Source organism: Malania oleifera, chromosome 1 (assembly GCF_029873635.1).
Source record: "Malania oleifera isolate guangnan ecotype guangnan chromosome 1, ASM2987363v1, whole genome shotgun sequence".
Taxonomy (NCBI): Eukaryota; Viridiplantae; Streptophyta; class Magnoliopsida; order Santalales; family Ximeniaceae; genus Malania; species Malania oleifera.
Genome location: NC_080417.1, coordinates 47,918,994 through 47,935,748, shown reverse-complemented (window position 1 = coordinate 47,935,748; position 16,755 = coordinate 47,918,994). Strand labels below are relative to the sequence as shown.

The 16,755-nt window shown below is 33.0% G+C and overlaps 1 protein-coding gene across 1 annotated transcript; it reads right to left on the bottom strand.

Moving 5' to 3' along the window:
- Positions 1–9,785: 9,785 nt before the first annotated feature.
- Positions 9,786–11,253, bottom strand: LOC131158982 (uncharacterized). Its single transcript, XM_058113852.1, has 2 exons — positions 10,657–11,253; positions 9,786–10,120 (listed from the first exon to the last, which is right to left on the bottom strand). Exons 1-2 carry the CDS (start codon positions 11,143–11,145, stop codon positions 10,115–10,117), a joined length of 495 nt encoding a protein of 164 aa, XP_057969835.1. The 5' UTR covers positions 11,146–11,253; the 3' UTR covers positions 9,786–10,114.
- Positions 11,254–16,755: the final 5,502 nt, after the last annotated feature.

The window sequence follows — 16,755 nt, the reverse complement described above, 5'->3', positions numbered from 1 at the left end:
ATTCAACAGCACTGGACACCAGCCCAATTCCTGACTTGGCCAGACTCGTCAGGTCTGGTCTGGACCAGTCTTCTCATGAAAACGCCAGTATGGTACTCAAGGATAGGCAAGTGCGTCAATTTTAGAAGATTTAATTCAAACGTACTGGAGCTGCAGAATCCAACTAGGAATTCTAGGATGGTATCTATAAAAAGAAAAGGAGTGGTGAAAAAACTGTGTTCAGCTTAACAAATAGAGGTTCTCAAAGGTTGGAAATAAACGAACAAATTTCCGAAACCTATGAGAAACAAAATAGAGAAAAATAACGCCAAAGAAAAATCAATCACACGCACAAGACAATATTTACGTGGTTCGGCAATTTTGCCTATGTCCACGGAGTTGTAGGGATTTCAATATTATTAGGAAGAATACACAGAGAGTGCGACGAGACAATGCTCTCCCTCTCGCTCTCTCGCAGGTACAACCACCCGAACCCTAATCACCCGAAAGCAATCCTTTTTATATGTTGCGCCTAGGGTTCCGTTCCCTTACGGCCCAAGCCTTCGCTCCATGGACTAAGCCTTAGGATAGAAATCTCTAATTAAATAGAGGTCGGGTCGTCATCCAAATTAAACACAACTAGGCTCCACAAAATCCCAACAATTTGTATTCTCTGTAATCAATACAATCTCTCTTTTACCATTCAATATATATATATATATAAGAGTAATGTTCAATGCCCCTTCATTTTTCATTTGTGTCTTGTAAATAAGTACTGTTCAATACATTTATTTCTGTTTACGTTTGTATTTTGTAAATCAGTAATGTTCAATGCATTTCTTTTTGATTTTTTGAAAATATAACAGAAAATAGAATTAATGGGGCATCATCCACAAAAAGAAATCGAAATCTCAGAGCAACATTAGCAAGACAATTGAATGCGACACAAAAATAAGGAAGTAGAATTAGGAAAAATTCATTCGCATTGCCTTCTTTATTTGTAAACCTCAATTGTTACCCAAAAAAAAATGCAAACAAACGAACTAGCCCATAATCCCATCTTCAGCAATCCACAGATTCTTCCAAATTAAACCAGAATATAGAAAAAAGTAGAAAGAAAAATTATGGATCTAAGCATCAAATTTCATTCAAACAGAGACTTATATTTTTTCATCTCCCTGCATTTACCCATTTTCCTATGATGAAAATCAAAACCCTATACATCAAATTTCGTCGATCGTGTCTCTTCTTTGCAGAACCAAAACCTAAAACCGAATGAAACCTTGAAGTCCAAATGAATACCGATACCTCAAACTCAAGCTTTCGTGTCACGCCCTCTCCGTCCCGCCGTCAAGCAGGGCCGTAAACCGCCGCCTCTTCATCATGAGGGGGGCTGGCGGAGTGAAATAGGATACAGCCATCTTACAGCCGTGTCCACGATCGGAGATTCAACGGACTGAATCTTCGCCACTACGGTTTGGGATCGTCTTGACGCTGCCGTCGATGTTGCGGCCATGAAGGCAGTGGCGCGCTAAGCAGAGGGCGGCCATGGAGGAGAGCAAGGCGTCCAAAAGGGATAGCGGGGGATCGACGGGGTCATCGTTGAGGTTGAGGTCGTCGTGAAGGCGGGTCTGCGGGAGGATGCAGCCGTAGGAATTCATCATATGTGGGATTTGAGGAATTTGGGTCTCTCAGTCTCTCTCTAACTCCGCAGTGAGATGTTGAGGGTTTATGAATTTTGAAAGTTGAGCCGTCGAGGGTTTACCAATTTTGAAAGTTGAATTGGGGCTGCACGTGCGGCCGATTATTTTGCATAAAATTCACCGACAAAATTTTTAAAAATCACACTTAAAAAAAAAAAAAAATCCTAAAATTTAAATTTAGTGACAAAATAAAAATCACAATACCCTAGTTTAATCAACTCAAACTTTAATACATTTTTATCCAATACAAGATTTAGATTCAGAAAAGTCTATTAAACATAAAATCCTAAAATAACCTACTTACCCTAATTTTGAGATGGTGCATAAACTTTTCAAACCAAAATTATGTTCCGGCAATATTATAGAGAATCTTTTCAGGATCATCGTGGTAACTTCTGATTGTCGAACTCAGAAAAAACGGGGTTGAAATCCTAGAGAGAAGGTGGGAGAACCGAAAATCTAAAGAGTGAAAGAAAACAAAAACTGAATAGGATATGATATGCGTAAATGCTTAATTTAGTCAAAATATTTTTAAAACTCAATTCACCCCGTTTTGGGATTACACTATTTCCAACAAACTGACTATTAATTAATCGTTAAATAGATGTGAAAAAAATAAATAAAATGATACTTTCATTTTTTTATTTACTTGTGATATAATAATTTAAGAAAATAATATTAATTATTAAATTAAGTTGAAAAAATTATTCTAGAATATATTTGGAAAATTGAACTTATAAATAAATTGGATACCTAGTTTTCAACTTAACCGGTCTGACTGTTTCAAGTCAATTAGTTGGTATAAGTATGACAATATAATTAAATTATTATTTAAAAATTTAAAAATATATGTAAAATGAATAATCTAATAATTCAGAAAAATACTTAAAAATAATTGTATTGTTCCAAAATTTGTTATATAAAAATTACATGAAAATTAAATAACTAAATATATCTTTAAAATTAAATTATAGTTTGAAAATCAACTCATATCAATCGGTTGGTCGAAATTTTATGTTTTTTTCAGTATTGTGTTTGATAGATAATTTTGATTTATGAAGTATGAATTTTTAAATTTTATTTTATGCTTTTTTTTTAGCATTATGTTTGATTTTAGTAACTATTTTTTTTATGAATTTACATCTAACAAACATTTTATAATACTATAATTACTAGGCATTTGTTATGATTTATTAGTAATTTTTTTTAGGTTTTATATATTTTTAAAAATTTGAAAATAACAATAAAAATATTTTTTTCATGCTTATATTAATAGATTGATCCAAAGCGATTGAACAAGTAAATTGTTCAATTCAAGAATCAATTAGGTTTCAAATTTGTTTATTCAGTTTTCAAGATATTTCATTAGCCAATGTTTAATTTATTTTATTTAATTAGATATCCTTATTTTTTAAATATCTTTTTTAAAAAATAAATAATAATAATAAAATTATTTTTTCATACTTATGTCAATTGATTGATTCAAAACGATTGGACCAGTAAACTGTGAGAACTAGTTAAGTTTTCAATTTGATTTTTAGTTTTCAATAGATTTAAACTTTAGGGGGCTTTCTAGTAATTTTTAAGAACACGATGGGTGGAGTGTCATGTTTGAAAAACTCATGGGATATTGTTAGATTTTATCCTACTATTTTCTGCACTCCCCTTGGTACGTTTAAATTACTTTAACTTTTTTATCAACTAAATAATAATATGTTTTATTTTTCCTTATGTAAGTAATTAATTTTTTTTTTTTTTTTGTATTTTTAACTATTTTACATGCAATCTTCTTAGCAAATAAATAGTAATATGTTTTTTTTTCCTTATGTAAGTAATTATTTCTTTTCTTTTTAATCTATTTTATAATTTTATTAAGTTTTCTCTCTCTAATATTCACACTCTTAAAAAATAACTATATATTTTTGTGCTATTGCAACAATATAATCTTTTTTTGATTTTTTAATAATGGATTTTTTAAATATAATTATAATGACCCAAAAAATAAAAATTAAAAATTTTCAAGACTCGGGATTTTGTGTGTTTGTGTGTGTATATATATTTAAAATACTTTGTTCCGACTAGTTGATAGATTGGGAAGAGACTTTTTTTACTTTAAAATGTTGCTATTTAGGTTTTTTTGTGTCCCTTAATTTTTTTTATTTTCATTTCCAAGATACTTCCTTTTCATTTTCTTTCAATTGTTTAGATATACTTGTTCAATAATCCGTATAGGCTATGCATAATTCAATATTATGATTAATTTTAACAGTGAGGACATCAATATCCTATTCGCTAGTCCTTTTGATTCTCAAAATGAGACACACACCATGTGGCTAAATAATTATTTAGCTACATAATTAGTAAAGGCATATCATAATACTTCTAAAAATATTATTAATTGCATGATTAATGCACTATCTTGATTCTTCACAATTTATTTATTTTTTTATATCATCGGGTGTCTTGAATTTACGCACCAAACTAATCTCATGTCTACGCCAATCGTGCCATCGACCAACATGTATAAGGTAAATGATGGATGTACACTGCAAGCGGTAGGGTTCAAATCTTTTTTATAATAATATACAATAATGTTAAAGATAACATCTAATCTACTTGCATTTTTAATTATTTTAAACTATTCAAAACTTTTACAATGTATTGTAATTGGTGCCCGATTACTACTATATAAAGATGATTTTTTTTATTAAACTTAATGGCCACTTTTTGTTTCTTAAAATACCTTGCATGAATATTGATTGAATTGCAAAAAATAAAATAAAATTAGGAACTCATTTAGCCGTGAAAATATTTTTTATTTTCTATTTTTAAGTTTCCTAAAAAACTATAATAAAAAATTCATTTTATTATTTAGATTTGCAAGATTTGTATAAAGTAGATAGAAAATAAAGAGTTTCTTTGGTGTGCAAAATGAATTTTCCCTTTTTTATTTCTTGATTTTAAAATAATTAAAAAATATAACTTATTTATCAATTTTTTTAAAAATTATATAAAGTAGTATTTGGAATTGTGGATCCCTTGGAGGGTTGCTATGTGGATTTTTAGAAGAAGTTTAATAAGGAATCTATACAAATTAAAGTGCGAGGTTTAAATTCTATGCTTCCACATGCAATGTAAGAAGTCAAAATTTTAGAAAATAATAAAAAGATGTTTCACAACTTTTCCATATAAATATATAAAATTGAAAAACAAAGAGACTTTTTCATAATTATTTAAAAAATTAAATAAAACTATTTCCATGAGAAAATAGTGTAAATATTTTACTGTTCATTTATTTAATAAAAATGTTGTAAAACTAAAAAATTATCTAACTATTTTTCTCATTTTTGTAGATAATTTTCCTAATTTTTTTCAAAAATTAAAATAGAAAGTGGAAAAAATATCCCAATTAAACAAGCCTCGGGTATTTCTTAACTTTTGATTAACAGATAAATATTTTGTAACTAACTTGTAAATAACCCATAATTATAAATGTATACTTCAAGTTTAAATAGAAAGCAAAAAAAAAGTCACAATTAACCGGCCGTAGGTATTTCTTAACTAATCCATACTTACTTTAAACTAATAGATAAATATTTTGTAGCCAACTTATAAATAATGCATACGTATAAATGTATGTTTCAAGTTTAACTTTGAACGTCATAAAACAAATCCCTATAAATTTTTTAAATTTTAATTAAAAAATTGTTATTACTTCACTACACTTTGGTAAAGAAAAAAAAAACATAGCAAGTAATATTTAATTAACTAATAGATAAAATAAAAAAAACAATTACTCATAAAAAATGAAAAGCATACTATATTTGCATTAATCTATTTACTGACAAATAATCCAAATTTGTATTTATTGAATAAAAATTAAATGTATGTCCGGCATTACCAAATATGGTATGGAGGATTTAAAAGACTTCTTAATGAGCTTAGGCCCAGATGACTTCCCTTTTTACTACCATTGATTTAGTTGGTTTAACAATAGAGAGAGAGATAGGGGCTCTATCTCCAGGAAACTTGCTGAGTCCTATTGTTACAATTTGACTTTTCCAAACCTCAAAGCTGAATTCTACTCTACAGAGTCTCTAACCACTGCCCTGCCTCAGTTCTCATCCAGCCAAAGTCCCAAAGAGTAAAAATTAAATTCCTTCTTAAAAGTTCTTACCAACTAGACCTCACACCCATAATTCATGGAAGTCGTCAAGAAGAATTGAGACTCCCTTGTTCTTGAAGAGAATCCAACGTTCAGATTGCACCAAAAATTGTAAAGGCTTAAGAGCAGCCTGCGACATTACCACAATAACCATTTCTCTGAAATTGTAAACAGAACCATTATGCCAAAAAAAAAAAAAAAAATGTAGTTGGACATTGCAGACATCCCTATGTTAAATAATCCATGCCTACCATCAATGATTCTGTTGCAAAGCACGACCGTGACGCCCACTTCCCCTTATGCAATAGCCGCTGCTCCTGCTTCCTGTTGCGCCTGTTAATGTTATGTTATGCTACTCATTACCTCTAGTTAAAACCATGTATTTGACCACCCAGAGGGCATAACAAAAGAAATCCTTTCCTACTATCTAAACTTACTTGGGGTTGAGAATAACCACATCATCGAAGCTCATAGAGGCCATTATTATTTCCTTCTTAAGGGACTCAATGTTATGCTCTTAAAACAGGCCAATGCCACATTTCTTGTTCTGATCCCTAAGACAGAGCCCCTTCTACCTAGCTGATTTCAAGCCAACTGCCCGCTGCAATGTCTTCTACAAAATGTCTCAAAAATACACAAAAACAGCCTGAAAGTTTGCCTCTCATCCTTCGTTAGCCCAAATTATGCAGCCTTCACCAAAGGAAAAATGTCTGAAGATGATATCATCTTGCAACATAAGCTCATAAACAATTACCACAACAATTATGGGCCTCCCAGAATGGCAATCAAAGTGGACCTCAAGAAAGCTTTTTAATCCATCGACTAGGGTTTCTTCCTTAATAACATAGCCATTAGCACCCTACAAAACTTCATCAACTAGACAAAAGAATGCATTTGCTCACCACACTTCTCAATCTCAATCAATGGGATGGAAGTGAATCCATCTCACCCTTAGGCAAAGGGAATCCATCTCCCGCTATATCTTTGTCATTGTGATGGAAGTGCTTACCAAGATCTTGCAAAGAGCTGCAAAGCTTGGAAGATAATATTTCACAAGACCTGATGGATAGGCAAGTGGGACAGTTTTGCAAGATATAATTCATACTTCACATAGCTGCAGAATCCAGGGTAAGAATGCTAGATAGTTTTGCAAGATTCAACTTAAATTTATCATAGCTACAAGAATTAAAGAGTAGCAAGTTAAAAATAAAAAAGAAAGGAATGAAAATAAATTGACAAAAAGGGCACGTAACTCATTGAGTGTACACAGGTTCCAATTTCTCTAGGAAAAGTAACTAAGAGAACCATGCTACTGATTAATGCCAAGATATCCAAAGTAGAAGAAAGGTTAGTGTCAGTTCTGCCTAGAGAACCAGGTTGACCAAAAATAGTCATGGCATTGAGGGAACCTATGTCTAAACGAGAGCATAAAATTGCTCCTAAGGGGAGCAAGCTCAATCTAAGAGCAAGGGAGAAAAATCACCTCACATGCAGGTTAGCTATCGAAGGCCAATGAGGACATTACATGCAGATCAGGTAGCGTAGGCCAAGGTAGACATTACATTAGATTAACTACCAAAGACCAAGGATACCAGTCCCAAAGACATCCAAAGCCTTCCCAGCAGGGCACACGCGCACAATCACATTCCTGGAGGAACACAATCATGCCAGTTCTAAATTAAGCTGAACAAAACAAAACTTCTATGTGGAGCTTAATAACCACTTAGTAACATATCATGATTTAAAATGCTTCATGGGAAAATTATTCGAAAAAAAAAACTATTTCAAACTTATTATGAATCTTTCCAAGACCAAAACAAGAACAAAAAATCATTTATACATTTCTTTTACTGGTCTAATTTCCATAATTCCTGATTGAGAAAAAAATCATAGTGAGTTTGCCCATGCAACTAGAAAATAAGAAACATTGCCATAATTCTCATTTGCACTGAGCCCTCCTTACCAAGGTTGGGTGACAAATAATGGGGCTCCCCAAAAGAATAACATAAATAAATCAAAGATTAGTAACGAGGGCACATGCTTGTCACTGCAACTGTGAATGCATAATTTGTTTAGAGAGTTCAACTGGCCCTTATATTTTTTCCTAGAGCCACCATATTTTTAAAATAGTCTCTAAATTCCTGTATTAATTGCTCATACAATTAAATAAGTTTCTTTATTTCACGCTTCTTTTTAGTTTTTGGCTGCCCATTTTATTCCTTTTATCACTATGTAAATTTTAGGAAAGCAGCCAAAGCCCCCAATTCTTGAGATTATAAGCACGAATATCATTCACAAGTATGAAATTCAAATTTATTTCCCTACAAAGAATCGTCGATGCTTAAAATAAAGAAGAAATTAGCACCTTCATTTTAATGTATAAATATTTAAGGTCAAAATTTTAATTCTCATTCCATAAAAATAAATAATTTATATTTAGATTATGCAAAATAAAAAATGCTACCGTCTCTCTCAATGTAAATTGATGTCATAAGCAATATTGATTTTTTGTTCGGACGTTACATTAAGGAATTTATTAATTTTTATTTATTTATTTATCTGTATTAAAGTATTATTCAATCTAATAATTTTTTAATATAGCATAATGTTTACACATTTTTCACTAATAATTACTGGGTAATAATATTTACATAAAAAATTATTTATTGGGCATGAAATATTATAAATATCCCATACAGTACAAGAGTCTCAACTTGTATCATTTTAAAAGCGTACCATACAAAAATTCTTCAAATTCGTTTCCTTAAGGCATCTACAAATTTATTTGTTAAAAACTCAAATCTGTTTTGTAAAACCAAAACTAATGTCAAACTAAAGTAAATCTTATAAAAATGAATCAACAAAGAAAAAATTAAACAAAACACAAATTTACGTGATTCAACCAATGTAGCCTACATCCACGGTGAGAATCAGACGGAAGAACCTTTATTGATGAATCAAATCAGTCTTAAGATTACAAGCATACCGCCTCACATTCACACCTTGATTGTTTTAAGAACTCTACCTTTGGTGTTTTTAGCTTTCAATCTCTCTCTCCCTAATCTTGCTATTGCCAAGAAAAATAATCATCATAATGAACTTTAACAAACAACCAAGATTAGATACAACCCATCGTAACTAACCCAAGAAGCTTACAAGAAATCTGCCACCTGTCACTTGTAATTAACTGCTGAATTGTCATCCCAGACTATCAATTGCAAATTGTCTGTTTAGCCAAGTGTTAAAATGATTAGCACTTTTCATTACATTATTTATAGAGAGACTAGCACAAGCAAAATTCAATCACCACAAACTCACAAGGATTAGCACTGACAATTCATGAAGAGAGTTCCTCAGGAGTTCACGAGTTTATTGTGGCTCTGTGGCTGTATAGTAACAGTCCTCTTGTAAGGTTTTTCCTCTCTCTCTCTCTCTCTCTCTCTCTCTCTCTGTCAATGGAACAGTAAAGAAGGGATCTACTCATTTGGAATTAAGTGTTCAGGAAATTGTAAAGCTATTATTGATGTGAACGGTGAGATCGGAATCCCTTGAACCCACAAAATAATTGAAAACTTACTAAGAATCATTATCGCAAGGGATCTTTAAGACTCAGTCCACCATGATGCACATCAATTATGGGTTATTTGTGCATTTATGAGATATAATGGGTCAATTAAATTTGAGCTCATTTGGAATTTGGATGCAAGAGCAATTAGTTTACAAACTGAACTCATTTGCCATCTGGGTGATCTCTTTGCTGGTAACTATCTGTTAAGAAAACTTGTGTAGGTCATAGGAACTTCTGCGAATACTTGGTGGAAAATCATAATCACGTTGTGTAACAAACGCAGTCTTCTAGGACCTAAAGGTGGAAACACCAAAACCATGGGCTGAGGAATGTGTGCTGACGAATAACATTGGATAACTATATAATCAAACGCTGGACTGATGAGTGCTTAGCAGCATGAGGGGAATTTCATAACTTAAGATTTAAGAAAAAGAAAATGCCAGGGATTGATGCAGATTAGAGACCAAAACCTGCCTAAGAATCATCAAATCACCAAAGTCTGCATATTATAATCAACTTTTACCAAACATTTTAAAACAAACAAATGCTGGTTACAACTCAAGAGGGCAAGCTTTCTTTTCCTTTGGTAGATTAATGGTTTTCTTGATAATTCAACTTGATGGAGTACTCTTGTCCTGAAGCTAACACAATCTGCCTCCCAGATCAGCCGCATTCCTTTCATTTTTCATTTTGTGTTCTTTAAATCTGAAAGTAAAATGAGATATGGGGGCATCATCCACAAAAACAAAAAAAAAAAAGGGAAATCTCACAGCAACATTAACAAGCCCATTGAATCCAACACAAAACAAGCAGAGAGGTATTCGGAGGGAAATCAAAATAAGTAGAAATAGGAAAAATTCATTTGAATTGCATTCTTTATTTGTAAACCCCTATTGTTGCAAAAAAAAAAAAAACCCTAGCCCACAACCCATCTTCGGAAGTCCACAAATTGCCCAAACAGAAGAAGAAATTAAGAAATAGACTTGAGAAAAATTCATCGGCATCAAACCCCTATTGTTACAAAAACCCTAACAATCCCCTCATCTTCAGCAATTGCCCAGGCTAAACCAGAATATAGAGGAAAAAAAGAAGGTATTAATAATTTTCCTACAACGAAAATCAAAACCCTGTACATCAAATTTCGTATTCGATCGTGTCCCTAAAAACCCTAAACCATCTTCGCACACCAAAAACCCTAAAACCCAAACGAACCCTGACGTTCAAGTGGATACCATCTATACCTCAAACCGAAGCTTTTGGACCACGCCCTCTCCGTCCAATCCGTCGTCGCCGCCGCCACTGAACAGGGTCGTAAACTGCCGCTTCTTCATCATCAGGGGGGCTGGCGGTGCGTAATCGGATGCAGTCCTCTTGCCGCCGTCTCCATGATCGGGAGTTGGAGGGACTGAGTCTTCGCCACTACGGTTCCGGATCGTCTTGACGCTGCCGTTGATGGTGTGGCCATCAAGGCGGTGGGGCGTAAAGCAGAGGGCGGCCATAGAGGAGAGCAAGGCGTCCAAGAGGGAGAGAGTGCTGGCGCAAGAATTCATCATGGTGGGGTTTGGGTCTCTCACAGCTCTGGCTTTTGCTCTGTGCGAGACAGATGGTACTTTGAATTTGTGGAGCCGTTGTGTGACTTTATCCTCTTGCCGGGTTGGACTGGGATGGCGGACCGTAGTACTCAGTCCCTCCAACTCCCGATCATGGAGACAACGGCAAGAGGACTGCATCCGATTACGCACCGCCGGCCCCCCTGATGATGAAGAGGCGGCAGTTCACGGCCCTGTTCAGAGGCGGCGACGACGGATTGGAAGGAGAGGGCGTGGTGCTAAAGCTTCGGTTTCAGGTATAGACTTGAATGTCAGGGGTTCGTTTGGGTTTTAGGGTTTTGGGTGTGCGAAGATGGTTTAGGGTTTTTAAGGACACGAAAACGAAATATGTTTTTGATTTTCCTTGTAGGAAAATCTTTAATCCCTTCTCCTCCTTTTTTTTTTGTCATTTAGTTTGGGCAATTGCTGAAGATGAGGGGATGGTTAGGGTTTTTGTAATAATAGGGGTTTAATGCAGATGAATTTTCTTTAAGTATACTTCTTAATTTCTTCTTCTGTTTGGGCAATTTGTGGATTTCCGAAAATGGGTTGTGGGCTAGGGTGTTTTTTTAGTGTAATATATTTTTCATTGTAATTCTTTTTTATTTTTACTATATTTTTTCTTTTATTAAATTGAATTTTTTTTTTTTATGCCCCCAACATTTGCTCTCCATTTGGACCTTTTTTTTTCTTTACCTGAACAAGGTGAAGTAAAGTAACAACAATTTATTAATACTTAGAAAATTTGGAGGGATATATTTTAGTAAATTAACTATTTTAGAATGTTAAAAGTTATACTTGAAAAGTAGGTTTATAACTATGAGCTAGTTGTAGGCTAATTGTGGAATATTTATATGTTAGTTGAAAGTAATTATGGATTACTTATGAAATACCTATAATCCGTTTTGTTGTTTGTGTGTTTTTTTTTTTTTTTTTTTTAATTTTTTAAAGAATTATGAAAAATTAGCTAATTTTTCAATTCTATAATATTTTTATGAAATAAATGAACATTAATAAAAGGTTTTGATAGTATGTGCTCGTGAAAATAGTTTTTTTTTTCTAATTATTAATAATTACAAAAATGTCACCTTATTTTTAAATTTTCTATATTTCTATATATATATATATATATATATATATATATATATATATTCTAATTTTTAACTTCTTACTTTTTGTATCATTGTCGCATCATTCTAGACATGATGGGTAAGGAAGCTAGTTTAAGAGACTGAGATTAAATTATAAACTTATAATATAAGGACACTTATGGGTAAAAGTATGAAAATTATAGACGTAATCTCCTTTTAAGAAACTAAGTAGGTGGGGGGGGGGGGGGGAGAAAACTAGAGAAAATAAAAAATACGGATTCAAATTTTGGTATATTAGTAAAAATAAATAAATAAATAAAAACAAGGTAGGAATTATTGTAGACAAAAAAACGTAAAGATAGCATTGTACATGTCAAAAGAGTAGATGATGGAATTATAAAAATTAAGACAGTCTTGGTCAAGAGATAATAAATGTCATTAGTATTTATTCACCTAAAGTAAGTTTAGTAGAAAACTTTAAGAGACAATTTTGATAAGATATGAAGAGTATTTGTTGACCCTATGGGTAATTACCGATTTTGATGATGACAAATACTCTGGTATTTTATGACTTTTAAGTTTGTGTGCAGGATCATACTAAACTGGATCACATTGATAGCATGCGGTAACTTGAAGAAAAGGAAGATCCCAACATATTTATTTGTTATAATTTCTGTTTGGGTCTATAATTTTAATTAAGAAAAGGGTTTGTAATATAATCTCTGCATGTCATGCATGTAGGAAGTAAGCTCAGCAAATGATCATATGCAGACCATAGAAAGACCTTAGTGATTCGACCGACGACAAATTTTTTCGGTTGGCCCTCAAAGACCTTAGACTGGTCATAAGACACTATTATGCTTGAAAATGTTCCCTATTGACTTAAAATTAATCATCATATGAATAGGGGCGCATTATAAGTGGAATAGGATCGAAAATGCTCAATTTGGCATGTTCGGTCGACTAAACCTTAATGCATAGGGAAGTTCGGTCGACCGAACTCCCACCAGGTCAACATGTTGACCGCTCGGTCGACCGACCAGATATATATAGGCAAGCCCTAGTCGATCGAACATCCCTGGGTTAACAAGTTGACCACTCAATCGACTGACCAAGTTTATATAGGCAACGCCCTAGTCGACCGAACCCCCACGTGGGAAATGTCAACTGCTTGATCGACCGAATCGCGTGGAGTTGAAAAATCACTTTTGAACCCTGCATGTCCGGTCGACCATCTTTCTAATTCAAATTTCTCCTGGTTGACCAAACCCAGCCACTCGGTCAATTGAACCATAAGTTCGGTCGACTGGTGCTCTCGGGTTGACGAGATTATTGAGGTTAAAAACACTGTTATTTTTATTGACCTCACTTAAACTTTTACAAAAATGACATATATGTCTCCCAACGGTTATAATTCTCATCTCTTCTATAAATAGGAGCTCATTTATGAAAATTAAGTGGAGATTAGCAAAATAATTAGTGAAAAGTCCTCTGAAAATTTTCAAAGCATATATTTCTCAAATGCTCCTAAATACTCTCCTATTTCATTTTCTTTAATCATCCAAGCTTAGAAGAGAGTGTTTAGATTATTAGTGCTTCATTCTAAATAGCCCTATACTCTCATTGAAATTTGTATTGTTTGATTTTTGTTGAGAGTTTGGCTAGTTCTTCCTATAGATTTAATTTGATTAATCTTGTGCTGGGAAAAGTCTTTAGCATGAGGATTTCTACATTGTCATTGCAAGATTCATTAAGAAATAATTTTTTGTGTGCAAAATATTTTACAAAACTTGATTTCAAACAACTTTTGTGCTTGATACAATTTGAAAAAAATATTTTTGAGTTCGTTTGAATATTATTGCTAGCATCTTTGAAACACTAATTTGATATTGGGATTTGATATACTTTGCTTTCAGAGATTAAATTATTTGAACACTCTTGTGCATACTTGAGATTATTATTGTATTGAGTGTAGATTGCATATATACACCACTAAACTTATCGTTCTTACATGTTTGGTGTGCATTGATTTGTGATATTGAGCTTATTGGTACATATCTGCTTAGTGTTAGAAGCATTTTACGTGTACGCAAATTATCAATTAAATTTGTTGTATTCCAGGAACGGGCCTAAAGAAGGAGACTAGCCCTATTGAATAGTACCAGATTGGCTTAGACCCTTTTAGGAAAGCTAGGTATACCATCCTGATTAGGTGTAGGTTGGGGTCAGCCCCATTAATTGACTTGGTTGTAAATGATGCCGCTCCACCTGTTAAGTAAGCATTAATGGAATCCTCAGGTTTGCGAGCTAAAGACGGGGACGTAGGCACAGTTGGCCAAAACCCGATAACATATCATGTGTTATTTATATTTTCGCAATTTATATTCCTGCACGTGTATGTTATTGTGTGAATGATGTGCCTGATTTAAATTTTCGTATATTATACTTATTTGCACATTTGGGATTACATAGACAAACTCTAGGTTGTGTAATACTGCAAATGTCTAGTCAAACCTAGGGAGAAAAGTTTAAAATTTCAATTCACCCCCCTCTTGGGAATACACCAAACCTAACAATTGGTATCAGAGCCTCGTTGCATTAGACTTAAACGTTTTTGAAAAATGATCGCAATGGCTCACATTGGTGTATCCCCATTCGGAGAGGGATGACTACCTTCCAGTTCTCCATTATTTTGTGGTGTTGATTACACTGCCTGAAAAATTAGAATTATCATTTTTGTAAAATCTATGAATTGGAGGGCCTTGCAGGTGATTGATAAAGGAATTTGTATGCCAGTAGAAAATGATATTAATTTGATGCATGTAAATTCATATGCCATGGATTTACTGTACTATGCTCTAGATACTAATATTCTTCATGAGATTATGGCATGTAGTAGTGCACAGGAGATCTGGGTTGAGCTGGATAAGAGATATGGAGAGACATAGGAAAAGGAGGTAAATCATGAGCTAGTAATCAACAATGAGGTATATGATTCTCACTCTAGCTCGATTGATGATTCTTATGCTGAATGTTGTGTTGTGTCTCATGCTAAATCATCTGTTGATAATATTGTTAATGATGTATGCGATGATTCCTGTGAAAAGTATTGCAGCATATCGTATGATGAATCATCTGATAATCTTTGTGATAGTCCTGTTGAAGAAGCATGCAATGATTCATATAATTTGTATAATATATCTTATGTTGAATCATGTGATGAACTAAATGTTAAAAGCATGTCCTCGAATGGAGAACTAGAAAAGGCTTCTTTTAAATTTCATAAGTTTCTAGTTAGATTATCTAAGCAGGAAATTATAGTGAAAAATGAAAATAAAAGATTAACAAAACAATTAAAAGATTTGAAAATTTATCATGCCATCTTAGAAAAGAAAAAGATTGTGAAGGCATTGAAAATCATCTGTTTAGAAAGAAAGAATGAAGATAATTCTTAAATGATTTTGAAATCCAAAGATGGGAAGTATAGGTCAAATAAACCCTTAAGAGTTAAAAAGAAAAACATTTTCAAAAAGGGTTCATCCTTCAAATCCCATAAGCATCCTTATGCCCTATCAAGCAAAAAGAGTTTAAATAAGCATAATTCTTTTCATATATACAAAATATGCTTACTTCATGAAAGAAAAGGGCAACTGTGGTTTAACTATCTACTTAGAAGTTCTAGAGGCTTAGAAAAGAAAATGAAATGGATAATCAATAAGGAAAACCCTATAGGATCTAAGGAATATCAGATTGCAATAGAAATTGTATAAATATTTTAATCTTCCCTTAGTTTCTAGGTTTAGGGGCTATGATGACTGTAGGCATAGGAAGTGTTTTGTGCTTAAAATGAAAATTCTTAGTATATGTATTCATTATACACTTTTGCCTACTAAGAATCATAAGATTAGCAAGCCAATTCAAAAATTGAATAAAATCCACTTCCAAATGAACTAGGCATCATTGTTAGGTAAATATTTCCAAATGCTTAACCCATGCTTAAATATAATACTTTAAGTTAAGCCACTGTTGTCCATTACACAAAATTGAGTGTTAGGGTTCCATCTTATATCATATATCACTATACTTTAAACTCATTTTTGAATATGAAAAGCCTAAATCAAAATCAAGTCATCACTCTAGGCTTAAAGCACTGTTGACCATAAATGACCAACATATATTGAGTGTTTTTCACAAGACATCATTGAAATCAAAATTAGAGGCATCCACTAGGGGATTGTTCCCTTTGAGTTAAAAAAAAAAAATCCTCTGATTCTGGTTCATCTCTTCCACAGGAAAAGATCTACCACATCGTGACCATATCTGGTAAAGATCCATTCTCTCATTGGTTCGTATCCTTACTCCAAAATAGTGATCATATCTAAATGATACTTCCCATTCTTCAAAGAGCATCGTTCTTCAAACTATATACTCCTAAATGCTCTTTGTCTAAATAGCTAGGACTTACCTTCCAACCTGCTTATACTATACAATGTCCTGCTTCACCTAAATACTCTTCTAAGCTTAATGATAATCTTATTATCCAAGAGTATTTATTCTCTACAACTCAAACAAAGTTCTCAAGTTTTAAAATTATGTCATTTAGAGCTTCATATCCTTTGATTGTGTTGAATGGCTAAATTGGTTGCCTAGGTCCTAATCT

What these genes read in the sequence shown, in the direction of transcription:
- LOC131158982 (XM_058113852.1), bottom strand. Translation starts at nt 11,145, where the DNA reads ATGCAGTCCTCTTGCCGTTGTCTCCATGATCGGGAGTTGGAGGGACTG.